The sequence below is a fragment of the Misgurnus anguillicaudatus genome, chromosome 18 (assembly GCF_027580225.2).
Source record: "Misgurnus anguillicaudatus chromosome 18, ASM2758022v2, whole genome shotgun sequence".
In the NCBI taxonomy this organism is placed as follows: Eukaryota; Metazoa; Chordata; class Actinopteri; order Cypriniformes; family Cobitidae; genus Misgurnus; species Misgurnus anguillicaudatus.
Window position 1 is genome coordinate 38016755 of NC_073354.2, and position 18994 is coordinate 38035748.

General features: G+C 37.6%; 1 protein-coding gene and 1 long non-coding RNA gene across 2 annotated transcripts in view; one reads left to right on the forward strand and one right to left on the reverse strand.

Moving 5' to 3' along the window:
• LOC141350632 (uncharacterized) overlaps positions 1 to 18846 on the reverse strand; it is a 36051-nt gene extending 17205 nt beyond the window's left edge. The window contains exons 1-2 of the long non-coding RNA XR_012358768.1: positions 18293 to 18846; positions 18058 to 18188 (exon numbers count right to left, since the gene is read on the reverse strand). This is a non-coding gene — a long non-coding RNA (uncharacterized lncRNA). The remainder of the gene's footprint in view (positions 1 to 18057; positions 18189 to 18292) is intronic.
• LOC129429568 (thrombomodulin-like) lies at positions 12118 to 14783 on the forward strand. The gene has a single exon (XM_055186359.2). The coding sequence runs from the start codon at positions 12256 to 12258 to the stop codon at positions 13786 to 13788; it is 1533 nt and encodes a 510-aa protein (XP_055042334.2). The 5' UTR covers positions 12118 to 12255; the 3' UTR covers positions 13789 to 14783.
• Positions 18847 to 18994: the final 148 nt, after the last annotated feature.

The window sequence follows — 18994 nt, forward strand, 5'->3', positions numbered from 1 at the left end:
ATATATATATATATATATATATATATATATATGGTATTTATGTTGTACATACACGCAAATGTGTAGTACTTACTTTTGACTATCTACATGGTAATTAAATGGTATCATTACTGTACTTACAGGCCAGTGTTACAGAAAGGCACTTATAGTGTATGTGTATGATGGTAACTGATAACAAACATTACTGATGTGCCACTTTTGTACTCAGTATCTTTGTCCTTTATAGTACTCTTTAAACCAAAGCATTAAATACCGTACGCATACTGAGTACATTCACTAGTACGTTCATAGTAATTGCATGGGAACAGGACTGTAAAATGAAGTGCTGCATTTTACACAGTTATTATATGCACTACCCAGTACTTATCTAAGGTTACATAATAACTTCCAAGTATGTACAGTAAGTAATGAGACCATTTAATTACCATGAAAATACTCAAAAGCAGGTACCACGCACCTGTCTGAATGTACAACATATCCACCATATACATACAAGGCAAGTACACATACTGTAAAATAAAGTGCTACCAATATGATTATCATCACCATCTATTATTATGAATATCACTGTTATTATTAATGACATAAGTATTGTTATTATCATCATCATATGCACCTCATTTATTGTTACATGTTTTTTGCCCCTTTGACTTCCATTATAACAACATTTTTTGATTGCAGAGCTATGACACCTTTTAATCATATGCATTCTTGAATGTTGGTGTTTTTTCCTTTTGCTAAGAGGTCAAGTTTTTTTAACTGTTGATCACCATGTGGCACTATTAACCCTTTAGTTGCCCTGTGCAAAAAACAAAGCTTAATTTCTGGCTTGTATGTTGCGTTATATGCAGTATAACTCCATAATAAAAGCATATTAGTTCACGCACACAAACATACACATGCACACACACACACACATGCACGCGCACACACACACACACACACACATGCACGCGCACACACACTCACACACACACACACACGCTCGCTCACACACACACACACACACACACACACACACTAATATGCTATAATGGAAGTCAATGGGGCAAAAACAGCCACTAACAAAAAATAAAATCTGATGCTACACAAAAACTAAAAATGCTTTAAAGCCAATGTTTTTACCAATCTTTGACATAAAGGTAAACAAAAATCCAGTTTACAATCACTTTCTATATTGAAAATCTGTCATTTTGTGTGTTTTTTCCCGAAATCAGCGACACCACTTATGAACTTGGCAATTAAAGAGTTAAACTCATGAAATATTTGTACAGAGTTGGTAGTTTTGATCAGTTCTGAGTTTGATTAACAGATTTATGGAAAAAAAGTGGAAAAAATATTCATCTGATACATTTTTATAGCCGTTGAATTTAGTGGGTGTTTTCAAAGAAATAAAACTCTGAGCTATAAGAAGTGAAAAGTTGGATTAATTAAAAAATGTTTTTTTCAACTTGTATGTTTAAGTGAAAAATACTTTAAGGGGTGGTTTCCCTAGTTTTAGCAAACATGCCTTACTAAAAACATTACTTGTGTACATTTTCAGGCTAAACAAAGGGCACTGATGAATTTTGATATGTAATTTGTTTTCAGTTTGGACAGCTCTTATATTAATTTTAAAACCACCCCTAAATGAAAATTTTTTGTTCCAACTTTTCACTTCTTACAGTACATTTGTCATGACTCTCAAAGACATTAATCACATGAATCCACATTTTACCAAGTGATGCTTTATAATGTGTTTTAGCATCTTCTACACTATTAGAACATTTGTGAAACTCTGACTCTATATTTTACATTTAAATGTACAGTACACTACCTTTTCCAGAAAAGCATCTAGAGTTCTATCTGAAAATCGGACCTTTTCCATAGTGCTATAATTGGGTTCCGAGTGCTTCTATCAACCCAGAAAATGTGAAAAAGATCAACCCAGTAACTTAGTTTTGGTAAACCATTCTCTACAAGCACATGAAAATAGCTCATTGAAATTTGGCTCTCCTTATGATGTCATAAAGAGCTCTTATTATAATAATACCACCCCTTAATCTGCACTATCCAATCACAGCACTGCCATTTAGTGCAGAGCGAAAATAATTCACAGCACAATTGAGATTGAATTGCATCAAACCACAATTATTGTGATCAGTGTTTGCATTACCAGCTAATTTGCATTTTAAAGGACACACCCAAAACGGCAAATTTTTGCTCACACCTACAAAGTGTCAATTTTACCATGTTATAATAAATTATTTACATGGTATTTTGAGCTAAATCTTCACATACGTACTCTGGGGACACCAAAGATTTATTTGACATGGCCCCTTTAATATTGTTTGCATTATTTCAGTCTTACTGTACACTGCAATATACAATAACTACGCTACTTTAAAGAGCACCAATGATTCGATTCGTGTTTTTACATTTCCTTTGGTGTGTATGTATTAGTACATGTTATACCACGGGTCTGTTGAATGCTGCATTCTGATTGGCTGAGAAATGTTCTATGGGTGTTGATTATTTTTCTGTAAACCGCACACCTATCTTTTCAAATGTCTTAAAAATAGGCACCAGAGCAATGTTTGTGGTAACCGTGGTATAAGCGGAATAATTGACTCCGGTCCTTTGAATTATTTGAAAATAATGCACACCTGCAGTGTAACGGCACTCCGCTTCGCATCGTGCCGCACTACCACCTTGGTGTGCATTATTTTCTTATAATTCAATGGCCCGTCGTCAATTATTCCTTACTTAACCGTATGCAAAAGGTAAAAACAAGTAAACGATGACGTGAGTTATCGTCTCCAACTTAAATCTCTATTGGACTTCAACAAACACACGGATTGTAGGCAACAGTTTACTTCCTGGGATTGGTGATGTAGACAAGACCGACATTATCATAATTCCTCTCAGCCTGTAAGTTAACTCCTGTTAGCATTGCATTGTGAGTGAATCTTTTAAACATGGTAAGGAGCGTCACATTTCCGGCTGACGTCAGGGGTATTCAGACCCAGATTAGCTGGTCAAAAAGAGACACATAGCTTTTCAAATTGATGAGTTTTGTACAAAATACAAAAGATACAAAATCTGTGCATTTCAGGAAAAGAGGGAAATCTTGAGCTACAAAAATATACGGTTGAAAATAATGTGTTTTTAATCATAGACCATGTGAAAACACTGTCAAATACACAAAATAACCTTGTTTTTTTGCAATGAAATAGGTGCACTTTAACTTAACAAATGAAGTTAAACAATTTTAACTTATCACAAGTCAAAGCTTAAAATAGTAGATTGAATTAATTTGCATAATTAATCAAATCACTTTTATTGTCACATCACCAACCACAGCACTGTGTTAAATAAAATTCTTATGATTCTCAATTTAATGAACAAAATTTAAAACAATCATTCCAAAATAACAGCCAGCAGTCTTTGTTATGATATCCACTGTTGGTCTTCAGTGTCTGTGCTGCCTTTGCCCTCAGGACATTTGATCCCATTATCACACTACATTTCCCACAAACCTTTGCATTGACTCATTCACTCAAATCACCCATACTTGTGTCTCATTACCTTGTTACTCTGTCTATTTAAACCCTGTTTGATGATTCAACTATTGCTCGGTATTATAGTTGCAAGTACCTGTAAGTCTGTCTGATTCTAGTTCATGTTACCACCCGAGGATTCCTGTTTATGTCTTTGTCGTGTTCTTGTTCATGGATGGATTACTACATGTAGTGATGGCCAAATGAAGCGTTTCGAAGCATTATTGCTTTCCGATACAATTGTGTCGAAAATGGTTCATTACTCGAAGCTTCATTCAAACAGAAGATGCACACCACCTTCTGCTGGTGAAGTAAATGTAATGCAACAAAGCTGACAACCATAAAATGCAAGTAGTCTGATGTTACAGCCCCATTTGGGCCGTCAGAGCTTTGACATTGTGTTCATGTTTCAAACCCTCAATAAAACAGTGTGTGTGTGGACATTTATGTATTTAATAAGGTGTTAAGTATTGTATAATGTGGTAGAGGCCAACTGGATAGGGCTTGGACAATATGGAGGAGAGTATTTATTAAATGTTTACATTTACATTTAGTCATTTAGCAGACGCTTTTGTCCAAAGTGACTTACAAATGAGGTAAGCAATCGAAGCAATTATAGCAACACAGAAACAGCAACACATACGTGCACTGGAAATAGTCTCATCAAGTCCAACACAGTATACATAGACAAGGGTTGGTTAGTAATATTTGTTTAGGAAAGAAAAAGGAAAAATAGAGAAAGATAATAAGTCCTATATTAGAAAGTGAGGTAATGGCGAAAGAGATGAGCCGAGTCTTAAAGACGGCTACAGAGTCTGCAGGTCGTGTCGCAACCGGCAGATCATTCCACAGTTGTGGAACAGCTCCTGAGAAGGTACATGCTAATGTTTTTTTTTCCCTTTTTGAGATGGCACCACAGGCCATTGCTCTGTGGCAAAGCGCAGGGATCGAGAGGGTACCTAAGGCATTATAAGTAAGTGAAGGTAAGGGGGCGCTGACCCAGTGGTGGTTTTAAAGGCCAGGAGCAGAGCTTTAAATTTGATGCAAGTTGCTATAGGAAGCCAGTGTAACTTTACAAAGAGAGGAGTCTCTTGCCGCTGCGTTCTGAATCATCTGTAGGGGTTTGGTCATGCAGGCTGGAAGTCCAGCCATTAGCGCATTGCAGTAGTCCAGCCTGGACAGGACAAAAGCTTGGACTAGGACTTTAGGAAAGGTGTAATTTACCTAATGTTGTAGAGGATGAATCTACAAAAGCGAGTGTTGTTGGCAACATGCTCCGTGAAGCTAAGCTGATCATCTCCCAGGTTTTTGGCTGTCCTGGAAGGCGTAATGGTCGAGGAACCTAGCTGAATGGAAAAGTTGAATTTTTGGTTCAGATGATATGACAAGAAGTTCTGTCTTCGCAAGGTTAAGCTGGAGATGGTGATCCTTCATCCAGAGTGAGATGTCCCTCAGGCATGCTGAGATCCAGGCAGAAACCGTGGGATCATCAGGGTGGAACGACAAGCGGAGTTGAGTGTCGCCCACATAGCAGTGGTATGAAAAGCCATGTTACTGACTGTAACACACCACAACTTTAACTATCTCCCCACTGTGTAATGTGACGTCGGAGTGACGTCTTTATCATGTAATTTTTGGACATCCAAATTCGGTCCATCAAAGGGGTTGTTTTGTAACGTCAGGTGACGTCTTTTTTTTACGTCTACTGCATGTCTAAAAATTAATGCCTGTGGGACCTCCGTGTAAGGGTATAAGGTGAAAGAAACATGATTGTATCTGCATTTCACCCATCCACTGCAAGTCATGAACACACACAGAAACAAATACTGGGATACTATCACACTGCAAATCCGGATAAGTTCTACTAACTCAAAAAAATTGAGGCAACTGATTGACAACTTCAATTCAAATCAAAAAAAAATATTTATATAAACTTAGTTTAAGTCTGATAGAAATTAAATTATATACTTTATGTAACTTAAGTTGTAGTAGTAATGTTACTTAAATATTTTGTGGCAACTGATTGCCTTGTTTTTTATAAGTTTCCTGTACTCAAATACTTACATTTTACAACTTAACAGTACATTGTAAAACATGACAAGTTCAGAGTACTCAAAATATTTAAGTAAACCAACTACAATTTAATTTTTGTTCGCAAATCACAGAATCAAATGTGACTCATGAAAATGTAATACCAGTGAAAGTGTGTTGAGACTGAGCTCAGTGCTGACTTTCACATAGTTATTGTTTATATGATAAAGCAACACATTATTGACTTAGCCTACACTTCTGAACAATGTTGAGCCCAAAAATAAAAAATCTCCAACATAAATAAATGTTTAACACTACTGAATCTTTTTGTTTACTAAAAACTAGGGATCGACCGATATGGATTTTTTTGTGCCGATGCCGATACCGATTTTTTTCCATCAGCTTTAGCCGATGACCGATACAGGCTGCCGATTTTCTTTAGCCGATATTTGGAGCCGATACTGCTTTTTCTCATTCAGTTTATATCATAAAAATGACACAATGATAAAACCAAATGTTACAGCTCTTAATTTAAAAAAGGAAAATTTATTGAACTACATTTAACAAATAGTAAGGTAAGGTAGAACAAGTAAGAAAATTCAGTGCTGCTTAAAATACATAAATAAAATAATAATTACACCATTGCACACAGTAGCAACAACCAAGCAGCATAACAAGGGGAACACTTTACTTTATCCATGAAAGTAACCAACTATTTACAACCTATTTAATGCTTAGGTCTAAGTTTTAGTGCACTTAACTTAATCTCTTGTAGAGCAAATGTCTTTAATAAGAAGACAAGGAAAATGTAAACAGCAATAGTACTGATCAAAAAACAACTTAAAAAGAATTCTGAATAACATGCCAATTGCCCCACTTCTGTACCTCACACACCCCCTTGCCCTATAATAAATGCGAGGGATAGTTAGTTTGCCTCAGCTCGCTTAAAACGCATAAAACTGAACAAATACATGAGGATTTGTGTACGGACTTCGGTCAGATAGTAAAGCGCGTGCACGTGGGAGAGGTGCAGTGAGAGAGACATGGATGAGAGAGTGCATGTATCTTTGCGCTCCCAGTGAACAGAAATGTTGACAAAACTTACAAAAAAACACTTGTCCGGTCACATAAAAGTAATGTGGGAACTGTTTGGAACTAAGTGCTTTGGGTCGAATTTCTTATTTTTTTTTTTTCGCTTACGAAAATTCCGCGAAACTCCGTGTTAACAACCATAAACGTATGCAACCATGAACTGCGCTCTCCACAATGACGAGAAACTATCAGCAATGGATATTGATTTTTAGCCTTTTACTACTACATATATTTATGGAGATGAAAATTAAAAACCCAGCATGTCCAGCTATGATCAGCTGTTCGGCTGATGACCTGCGTTCGCTTGCGGCATTATGAGCACGCGTCGCGTCCAAACGTCAGACTGGTGGTCGCTGAATAAAACTCCTATAAATACCACGAAATCACGGAACAACGTCAGCATTATTTAATCCTATGATGTTCATAACAGCTGCCGTATGCATACGGTTAGCCTAAATGCTATTTGAAGCTCCCTAAATACAATGGCAAGCAGTTTTATAGGCATTCGCGTTTTCCATTATGACCACCAAACTTTCTAAGCTATGATTGCACGCACATATAGAGCAACGTGCTTACACTTTCTAAGTATATGGCAATATTTCAGTCAAACAGTTAAAAGATGCTTTGAAGTTTAAAACTTACCAGAGCAGGCTTGGAGCGCTCCACTCTGCTAGTGGGGGGAGGGGCAATGCACGGGCTGCAGGCAGCCTCCAAGAACACAGAGCTGCCTGTGGGCGCCTGTCTGTAATTAATGCCGGGGAAAAGCTATCGGCGAACGCAAGCCGCGAATCGGCCGATGCCGATACACCTAAAACCTGCTAAAATCGGCCCGATGTATCGGCCGGCCGATTTATTGGTCGATCACTACTAAAAACCACATAAAATATCACTTAAAACCTGCTAAAATCGGCCCGATGTATCGGCCGGCCGATTTATCGGTCGATCACTACTAAAAACCACATAAAATATCACTTAATTTCAAAAAATGCTGTCGTATTGCTCGCTCATGCAAAGCACGCTGGGAACTGGAACTTCCTCAACCAATCGTTTTAATTTAACTTTAAACTGAAGTAAATTGGCAGTGCCAGACTCTTTCCTAGCTTACCTGGCAAATTAAACTCATCACAACCACCAAAAGTTTGTAATTATTTGCATCCAAGAGCAAATTAATCCTTAAACACGTCTGAGTGTCCGTTCAACGAAGACGTCACTTTGTTGAAATTAAAATATTTAATTGTGGTTGAATCTATTTTTCAAGTTTCCTAAACTCTTTAACTTTAGTGTAGTTGTAAAAACTCAAAAAATATTTGAAGAGTTTCGTTGCAAAACGAGATAAATTCATTTTTTAACATTTTTGTCAAAACATGTTTATTATTATGTTATCATGTTATTATTTTGTTTTATGGTTCTACAGCTGTATTTTTTAAGTTATGAAGGTTTAAATCAAAACAAACCAACTGCATTGAAATTAATTGGAATGCACAACCAAAAACGAGATTTCTGATAACAGTGGTTATCTCGTTTTGCAACGAAACTCTTCATTTACTGTGCACTGCAACACCAAAACACTCCAGCAACCTCTGGTTTACTAACCACTAACCACTCTTTAACCACTAGACCACCAATATCTTAAATGTATAACTGTTTCACCAATCACTATTAAGGCAGTCTTAGGGTGTTTTCACATATAGTTCATTTTAAAAGAACCAAACCCAGTTCACTTAAAGTGAACCAGAAAAGGAACTAGCTGAATGTGACCTCAGTCTTTTTGGTGTTCACAATATAGTGAACTCAAAAGAGGACCCAGTTCTTCTTTTTGGTCCTCTTCAGAACTGAAGTGATCTCAGACCTTTTCTTGTTCACATCACAACTTTATAAGAACTCAGACCCCAGCTTTCTGTGCAGCAGTTGATTTTGATACAATGTCTAAACGACACGCAAAGCAGACCGGGACCTCATTGATTTCACATATCAAAAAGAAATTGAACCACAAAAGAACCCAAAAGCGAACCGTACTCAGACCACCTCCAGATGTGGTCTGAGTTCGGTTCGCTTTTGGGTCCTTTTAGGGGGGTCTGAGATCACTTGGTTTGTTTACATATACACCCTGAACTGATCTGAGAGCGTTTGGAGGGCTCAAACGAACCAGGTGTGAAAACACCCTTAAGTGACCCTATATACTTTTTAAGTGTATATATTATATACTGTATGTGTTTTTTCATGTTAAATTGTTATGGTCATATACTTTTAACATAACAAACTAATTAAAAAAAATTTTGATTGTAAATTAAGATTAAAAATACTGTATAAATAATATAGGCTATTCATATATTAAGGGAACTAGTTTGGACGTCGAATAGATCGATGGACCCAATATAGACATGATCTGCACGTCTATCTGACGTCCAGTGTTTAGTGGGCTTTAGTTGAAAGCTTGTTACTGCCTCCAAACAACAAATCACTTGATTGTTTCCTTTTTTATATATTTATTTATTTTTTGAATATGTAAATGCAATTACAAAATATAAATAACAGAAAAACAAAACACATGTTAACAACAAAATAAAGACTTCCTTTTTTTCCAGTAACAAAGATATAAAACAACTCAATTTAGATGTACAAAAGGAAGTAGGAAGAAGTAAAACTTATGTACTCCTACCCCTTTATGCAATGTTTACATTTATAATCTATATTCAAACTCAAATTATTATTAACACTATGTTTCTTTATACCTTTCTTTACACATCTTTTCAAAATGTAATATGTTTGTACATTTCTTTAACTCATTATTCAATTTATTCCATAATTTGACACCACTGACAGATAAACAAAAACTTTTCCTAGTTTGAAAGTCTTCAAATTTGACATTCCCCTTAACTTTGGATAAAAGTGTCTGCTAAATGTAAATGTAAATAGCAGTGTTTTCTTGGAAATACATCAAGCGTATGTATGTATGATGTAAAGCCAAAAAAAAAAGGTCAGCACAAAAATAACACATAAGGGCGTAGGTGGCATATATTTTTCACATTTATGCTTACTTCTGCTTTTAATGCCTATTGGCCCATGGGGTCATACAGGATACAATGACCTTAACACTCCCGTCTTTAATCCCGTCTGTTACAAATCTGACTTTTGTCTCTACCCAAACATTTGTGTAAATTACTTTAAACTGCATGAGACAATGTCTTAATGGAGCTGCTGTGGATCGATTCCAGACTTTGTTCCCAAATTTCGTTGGAGATTTCTACTCCCAGTTCTTCTTCCCCATAGATGGACTCTTCATCTGATCTAGGCCCTTGTATAGGAGGGAGATGGAGCTACCATTAAGTCAACTTTCCAGAATTTTAATCATTAATGTAATTATGTCCAAGATTTACCCTTGTGGGTTGTTCAAATTCACCACCCTTACGGGATGTTTGTGGATGAAAAAGCCACTAAATTAAAGGCGGGGTGCATGATCTCTGAAAGCCAATGTTGATATTTGAAATCACCTAAACAAACACGCCCTACATATATGCAACCCAGGCAATGATGTTGATTAGTAAAAACGCCCCTTACTGCTGATTGGCTACAAGTGTGTTTTGATAGTGGGCCCGATTCCGTTTTCCAAGGCTTTTTTCAAAAATCGTGCACTCCGCCTTAAAAACAGCTGTAAAAATGTGTTGGGTGATTTTTTTTTTCACTTTTTTGCATAAATCTGTTAATCAACATCAATACTAATCAAAACTTCCAAATGTTTACAAAAATTCCATGATTTTAACTCTTTAATTGCCAAGTTCATAAGTGATGTCACAGATTTGGGGAAATGACAGATTTTCAATATAAAAAGTGACTGTGAACTGGATTTTTAAAAACCTTTTTCACAGATTAGTAAAGCTTGGTCAAAGATTAGTAAAAACACTTTTAGTTCTTGTGCAGCATCAGATTTATTTACCATTGTCTTCTCTTCTGTGTCTGTTGTGAAGTGCATGCGCGAGACAAAAGTCACGTGACTGCAGTGACGCGGCTAACGTGTTATCTGGTGCGCCCCAGCTGTTTTTTTGTTTTTGGTGCGCCCAGGCTTCGTTTACAGTCTGAGGGAGACTCACGCTGTAAGTTTGAAAAAAAAAACGTTGCAAACATAACACGTCATCCGCATCACTGCAGTCACGTGACTTTAGTCTCGCGCATGCGCCTCACAACAGAACCGGAAGAGAAGACAATGCTAAAAAAGTTGTCATTTTTGTTATTTTTGGACCAAAATGTATTTTTGATGCTTCAACAAATTCTAACTGACCCACTGATGTCACACAGACTACTTTGATGATGTTTTTATTACCTTTCTGGACATGGACAGTATACCGTTACTAGATTTTCAATGAAGGGTCAACGAGCTCTCCGACTAAATATAAAACATTGCTAGAGAGCGGAGGTTCACCAGGCGAAGGCTCGGCAGCGAAGTCCTAAACCTGCACATCGTTTGCATCTCTTGGAGCAGTTGTATATGATTGCAGCTCCGCAAACTAGAATCTCCAGGAAAACGTCAGCATGTCCAAAAGTCGTCAATAAAGTTTTTTGGTGTGGTGTTCCTGCAGGGGCGGCGTTTGCGTATGGCAGGGTATGGCAGTTGCCATACCCTAGCATTCAGACAAAACACCAGAAATCAACAGGCTATAATGATGCTCATTAAAAATAATGTTATATATTTTCAGTAGAACATATCTTTCCTGAGTTCGTTTTTAGTGAAGGTGATCAAAAAAGTTACTCAAGACAGGACAAACAAACAAAGTAGCCTACTGCAGAGCTCAAAACCAAGGCAGCCATCCACGGCGCCATCTTGTACACTCATAGCAGTCTTTTCTAGGTAATACATCAAGCGTATACATATATGTATCATGTAAAGCGAACCGAACCAGTCATTATAAAAATAACACATAAGGGCGTAGGCTGTAAATATTCTGCACATTTTTTCTGCTTACTTCTGCTTTTAATGCCTGTTGGCCCATGGGGTCATACAGGATACACCAAAATGATCTAAACACTCAGATGGCACAGAAGCTTTAGATTGTTAAAGCTTTAACCCCATCTGTAACAAATCTGACTTTTGTCTCTACACAAAAATCGTTTTTTTATTAAGCCTTACCCCATAGCTGGGGTTCATTGTAACAAACAGAGGATTTATTTTAACACTTACTAGAAAATTCTGTTTAAACAAATAATCAAATACTAACATTTATTTTATTTAAGAATTACAAGTTTTTCACATATTAATAGTAAAAACACTCATTAAATTCGTTTTACAAATACACGTGTGTGTACTCTATGTACATTTATACACGTAGCAGACACTTTTATCCAAAGTGACTAAAAGTAACTTCAAGTCAAAAAGTATCAAGGAAAAGTCAAAAAGTAGGTTTAAATGTTTAAAAATACAATTTGCATATTTTTCAGAGATTTTAATATGAGGAGACCCACCCACATTTTTGATTCCAACGCCGTTATAAATTCGACACAACGCTCCTCGAACCGATGAATGTCTTTAACGCGCGCATGGTAACTTGTTATAAACTTCAACATATCGTGTGCATCGTTACATAACGCGTTAGCAGCAGAGATGAGAGATATTTTGGGAATGGCGCTAGCGCTCGTTATCCTGCGAGTTTGTGCTGGGATCGTAAATAACGGTTTTTGCGCGGATGGAAAGTGTTTTAGTATCCACGCAGACAGGGTCAATTTTGCCACGGCGAGCGGTATTTGTAAAGCTCGAGGAGGACAATTGATGACCGTGCGCACTGAGAAAGCGAACGATGTTTTGAGGGATCTGCTGGAAACAATTACTGGAAACTTTTGGCTGGGACTTGAATACACCAGTGGTCTGTGTTCTGGCTCTACTGTCGGGTTAAAGGGATACAGGTGGATCACCAAAGACAACAAAACCAACTTCACCAACTGGAAAAAAAGCGATGAGGTCTGTTCCCCAAGATGCGTGTCAGTCTCCAACGACGCACTGAAATGGCACGAATGGGCATGCGACAAAACCCTAGAGGGTTATTTGTGTGAATACACGATCACTAACTACTGTGCCCCGCTGGGCACGGGTGCGTTATACGAAACCCATTTTGGAATCACGAGTAATGCCCTCCAAAACGTTCCTGAAGGCAGCATCGCGACCGCGCAGCCCCTGGGTACGCGGCACGTGTGTGGGGACGGCTCTTGGCTTAAGGCACCGTGGAGTTGTGAAGTTTTCCAGGGAGGTTGTGAATATGAATGCGTTAAGAGTGCACAGGGACCCGAGTGCACGTGCCCGCCCGGGTATAAACTCGACAACAACATGGTCACATGCACTCCTCATCAGGACGAACCGAGCGCGCAATCGGAACGCGCCTGTGGCCCGGGGTTTAAACGGAACGCGGATGGGACAACATGTGACGACATGGACGAATGCAGCGATGAGAGCGCCTGCCCTGGTGCGAACAAACAGTGCGTAAATACGCGTGGCAGCTTTGAGTGTCTATGCAAACCCGGCTTTAAGAGTGTGCGTGGAGATTGCGTGGACGTTGACGAGTGTGCTCTCGGGCCCTGTGAACACGACTGCACCAACACCCCAGGCGGTTATGAATGTACATGTTTTGATGGATTCATACAATCGACGGAAGACATGCACAAATGCAATTTGCACTGTACTGAAGCTGAATGCCCCGCGCAGTGTGACCCCAATAACAACGCCCAGTGTGACTGCCCCGAAGGTTTTGTCCTTGATGAGCAGCGTTGTGTTGATATAGACGAATGCGAGAGCGATCAGTGTGATCAGAAGTGTGAAAACACCTTTGGAAGTTATAAATGCTCCTGTAATGAAGGCTTTATTCTTCAAAAGAACGGAAAATGTGAGGATGATTATTTTGAGGGCTCAGGCACCTCGGGACCTTTTGATACATTTACTCCCACCAGTAGACCTCCGACAGACAAACCAGTGTTGCTTTCAACAGACAGTCTGCTGGGAATAATGGTTTGCACGGTCGTGTCTGCTGTACTGGTTGTTGTACTGGTTTGCCTCGTGCACTGCATCACCATACGTCGCAATAAAACGCAACATTACGATCTGCAGAAAAGCCACGCGGACACCTACGACTTTCAAACAGATATTTGAAAACAGAACTCTAAAACCAGACACAAACTAAAGATTGTACACTGTAAAAACTATATTACACATATTATTTTTGAGTAGTTTGTAAGATTCATTTTTAATGGAATTTATCTGAATAAATTAAGATACATACTCTGAACTAGTTGAATAATGGCACATGATGATTTTGTATAATTAGAGCAATGTGTAAGACTGGCTGAACCCAGAGAGAACAATTTTCTGATGAGAAAAAAAAGTTTTCAAAGAGTTCACATCTAACTCAAAGACAAGCACTCTCTGTGGGTACGCAGGGGAGCCAGACCTCACCAAAACTACTCACATTTGATCAACCATAGGCAGCTGGAGATAAACTCCACCCAGGTCTCTCACACAAATGACCTCCTGTATGTAAATGAAATGTATCTACCCACAGAAATCAAAGACACCGCAAACTTACAACCCCCAGAATGGGACACCAAAACTTAATAATAAATAAACATTATTTGGTAAAACTGGGTTTAAGGAGAGGTGTTAGAGGATTTTGGGAAATCGCTGTGTGTAATTCTCATCGACATAACATTTCCAACTCTCTCATTTTGTATCATTAAAGCAGACATTTCAGAAGACTGATTAAAGATGTCAAATAAATATTTAGTGTCCTCCAAGTACACATGTGAAGATGTTAAAATGACACTTTATAGGTGTGAGCAAAAATGTGCCGTTTTGGGGTGTGTAACATGCAAATGAGCTGATGAAATCCAAACACTGATCGCAATGATGGTGGTTTGATGAAATTAAAACAGTTGTGCTGTCAATTATCTCTCTCTTTCTTTCTGCACTGAATGGCAGTGCCGTGGTTGGATAGTGCAGATTAAGGGTCGGTATTATCCCCTTCTGACATCACAAGGGGAGCCAAATTTCATTGACCTATTTTTTCACATGCTTGCAGAGAATGGTTTACCAAAACAAAAGTTACTGGGTTGATCTTTTTCACATTTTCTAGGTTGATAGAAGCACTAGGGACAATTATAGCACTTAAACATGAAAAAACTCTGATTTTCATGATATCTCTTCTTTAAGGTTTTATATGATTGATTGATTAATATATTGATTGAATTGACTTTTGAATTAATACATCATTTACTTTCTCTTTTTCGTATTATTGAGTGATTTGTATGATTGATTAAAGCATTATTGTTTGAGTTGGAATTTGAATTATTTCATATTGTAGATTTTTTATGATTGATTGATTAATATATTGATTGAATTGACTTTTGAATTATTATGTTGCTTGATTAATAAATTGTTACATTTGTATGAATTCTTATTCGCTCTGTATTATTGACTCTTCTAAGTTACTGTAAGTAACTGTATTACAATGTATCCTATGTTGCCATTAATCTACGATCGAGGTTAAGTTCTACCTGTAAGTAAGTTGTATGTAATCGTATTTATATGTGGGCTACATGGTTATCATAACCTCTGGTCATTGTTTCTGCATTAATTAAGTTGTTATATATTATTTAACTATATTCGGCTAAACGGTGCTGGCCTGAACCTCTGTTTATTGTTGAGCTTTGTATTAAGTTGTATATAAAGTGCACCTGTTTCATTGCTTAAAGAGCAACGTTGTTTTGTGTATTTGGTATAATACAGTGTGTTATGGTTAAAAAACACATAATTTTTCACATACTGAACATTTTTGTAGCTCCAGATGTCCCTGCCTTCCTCAAACGCTCAGTTTTTGTACAAAACACATTGATTTGAAAAGCTCTGTGTCCCTGATTGGCCAGCTAATCTGTATCTGTTGTGATTGGTCTGAATACCTCTGACGTCAGCAAGAAATGTGACGCTCCTTAACATGTTTGAAAGATTTGGTTGCTAACAGGAGTTAACTTACAGGCTGTAAATTCGGAAGCGGGAGGAATTATGATAATGTCAGTCTTGTCTACATCACCAATCCTAGAAGGTAAACTGTTACCTACAATCTGTGTGTTTGTTGTAGTCCAAGAAAAGAGATTTACATTGGAGACGATAACTCACGTCACCGTTTGTACTTTTGCATATCGCTAACATGAACTGATACACACACAACAAAGATAATGTAAAAAAAAATGTTTTAGTCTTTGCAGCTAGCCTGTCCAGAGCAGGCTAAAAATCAGGCTATAGTGACCTTCATCCAAGTATGCATACTCTTGTGCACATATTTATCACCTTCATTGCCACAGAAGATTCATAAAGAAGGATTTCTACAAGATTGCAAGTAACACGGAAAGATTAGTGTTACATTAGTCACAATATTAGCTTGCTGACAGGTCCTTTTTGGCCAGATATGTGTGTTTTTAGATAGATTAGAATATAATATTCAGTGTATTATGGCATGTCAATAAATAAAACTGTGTAAAAACTTTCATTCTGAGCTCACAGCAAATGTTGTATTTTTTGGAAGCTTTAGTTTGGGGGTTAGGGTTGAAATCCAGCTTTATGCACTGACGGATCTCATATTTCATCACATGTTTGCTTCTTAGCAGTGGCATGCTGCTATTCTCACAAAATTTTCTGATATAGTCACGTAACTTTTTGGTTATTTTATATTGTTGCCTTTTCCTAACATTTTCTTTCAAAAGTCTTCATATGGTTAAATCATGTAGTGTGAATCTCTCATAAATCTTATAATAATTCAGTGATTTCTGTTTAGTCTCACCAAATTTAGATTGTTACTGGAAATAAATAGCTTTTTTGAGATAATGCACACTTTTTTGTCTTTAGAAAGATTTGTTTTAAAGGAATAGTCTACTCATTTTCAATATTAAAATATGTTATTACCTTAACTAACGGCGCATTCACACGGGGCGTCAGCGTTAACGGTTAACGGAAGGCTTGTCTGAAGCGTGGCCAACAGCCAATCACAGTGGCCGCTACACATGCTCCGTTCTTCCATAAACGTAATTGGCTGGCTCTGCCTAGGTTATTTGCATAAGGCGATCTGATTGGCTGACGCACGCGTTGCCGCTTGAAAAGTTGAGAAATGTTCAACTTCTGCCGCGAGTAACGGCACTGACGCGGCGCCGACGGATCCACAATTCAGTTCGGCAACGCATGACGTCACTCATTAAAAGTGAATGGGAAGCGTTAACGCAGACGCCCCGTGTGAATGCGCCGTAAGAACTGTTGATACATCCCTCTATCATCTGTGTGTGTGCACGCAAGCGCCGGAGCGCGCTGCGACGCCTCGACAGCATCCAGCCCAGCCCCATTCACCCAACGGTACCATTTAGAGACAAAGTTAGAAGTGACCAAACACATCAACGTTTCTCCTACTCAATACGAGCAAGTTTGGTGGTACAAAACAAAACGCAGCGCCCCTCCAAAGCGGATTCCAAAAAGGAACTACACTCTATGGCGCAACAGCACTTTTGGGAGTACCTCGACTCGCCTGAAAAGTCCGCTCCCCTTCTCACTCTCATAATGGGAGAGGGAGGGTGTTACTGTGCCAAGTCAAAGTACTCCCAAAAGTGCTATTACGCCATAAAATATAGTTCCTCTTTTAAATCCGCTTAGAAAAGCGCTACGTTTTATTTTGTACCACCAAACCCGCTCGTATAACTACTCGTCTTAAATAGGAAAAACGTTGATGTGTTTGGTCACTTCTAACTTTATCTCTAAATGGTACCATTGAATGAATGGGGCTAAGCTAAATGCTATCGAAGCGTCGCAGCGCGCTCCAGCGCTTACGTGCACGCACACAGATGATAGAGGGATGATTCAACAATTCTTAGTTAAGGTAATAACATATTTTAAAATTGAAAATGAGTAGACTATTCCTTTAATACCCATATGAGAACTACAACAGCTTTACTTTTTCAAGTAGGTTTCCTTTTAACTACCCTGGAAACTAATGAGGAAATATGTCTGAGATTGATACCAGAAGATATGGGACATAAAACAAAATCAGTTCTTTAAAACCTGATTTTTTACTGAAATCTTACTGATACAAGTAACCCTGCCCTTACGAAAAGTAACCATGGTTTTATTGTGGTAAAAGTGTAGTAACCATGTTTTTTTGGTGTATTGATTACTATCAGCAAAACCATAGTTTTACTACACTACCCATGGTTTAACTATGGTTTTGTCAAAACCATGGTAATTTTGTGGTTACCATTGTTTTACTACATGAACCATGTTCATTTGGTATTAACTGTAGTAAAACCATTGTTAAATGTCGTAAGGGTGAGCACTTTAATTAGCTGTTTTATTGGGGTTGGAGCTAAAATCTGCCAGACGGTAGCTTACCAGGAGCAGGCTTGAACACCTCTGCTCAAATTTCCCAAAATGATCCTGATGTCCTTCTGATCATCTCTCTGCAGATGGAAATTTTCATTATTATGCTGCGGTACATCTTACTGCACATCATCACCGTCACCCTGTAACACAAACATTACATTAGTCTTTCGATCATGTCTGTCTAACTCTTAAGTTAACAGTTTAACTATACCTAATACTTTAATTAGTAGCCTACTCCACCTACCACGTGACATCAGTTGTTGAACCAACATGAAAGACAAATGTGCGACAAAGTTACAATGCTTACGGGACACAGTCGTGACAAGTTAGTTTCTCCAACTATCCATTGGACTATGGTGGTGGTGGTTTAGCAGAGAGTTGTGTCGTTGTTCGTGAAACGCACCACTGATGAGTTAGTGGATGCCGCCATCTCGTGGGCATTTACTAAATTACATCACATAAATTATGAAAATAACTAGCTTAGATCTTACTGTAAATCTCAGTGCATAAGTCCTTTAAACCTTCAAAACACTTGACTTCGCACCATTTTTGTTCAATTATTTATTCATGTTGAATTAATAGTGTAATAAAAGTGTAGTTCTAAGTCATTTAATTAGAAACAACAATGATAAAATATTGATAAAATGTATTGTCAACCACTCGCATTGTCGTTATTATTTTCCGATACGGTAAAAAAAAAAAATTCTCTGGCTAAAATATGTTTTAAATATAGGCTAAATACATTTTTTAGAAAGTAAACCTTAGTTAAGAATATTTTTTTATTTAAAATATATTTAGTTTTAACCATGTTAATATATATTTCAAAAAGTATTTTCAATGGCAACACATACATCTAATTAACAACCTATTCAGCAAAAAAAAAATATTTTAGCTGGCCAATATATAAAAAAGTTTTCATAAAATATATAAAGTATAAGCATAAAAT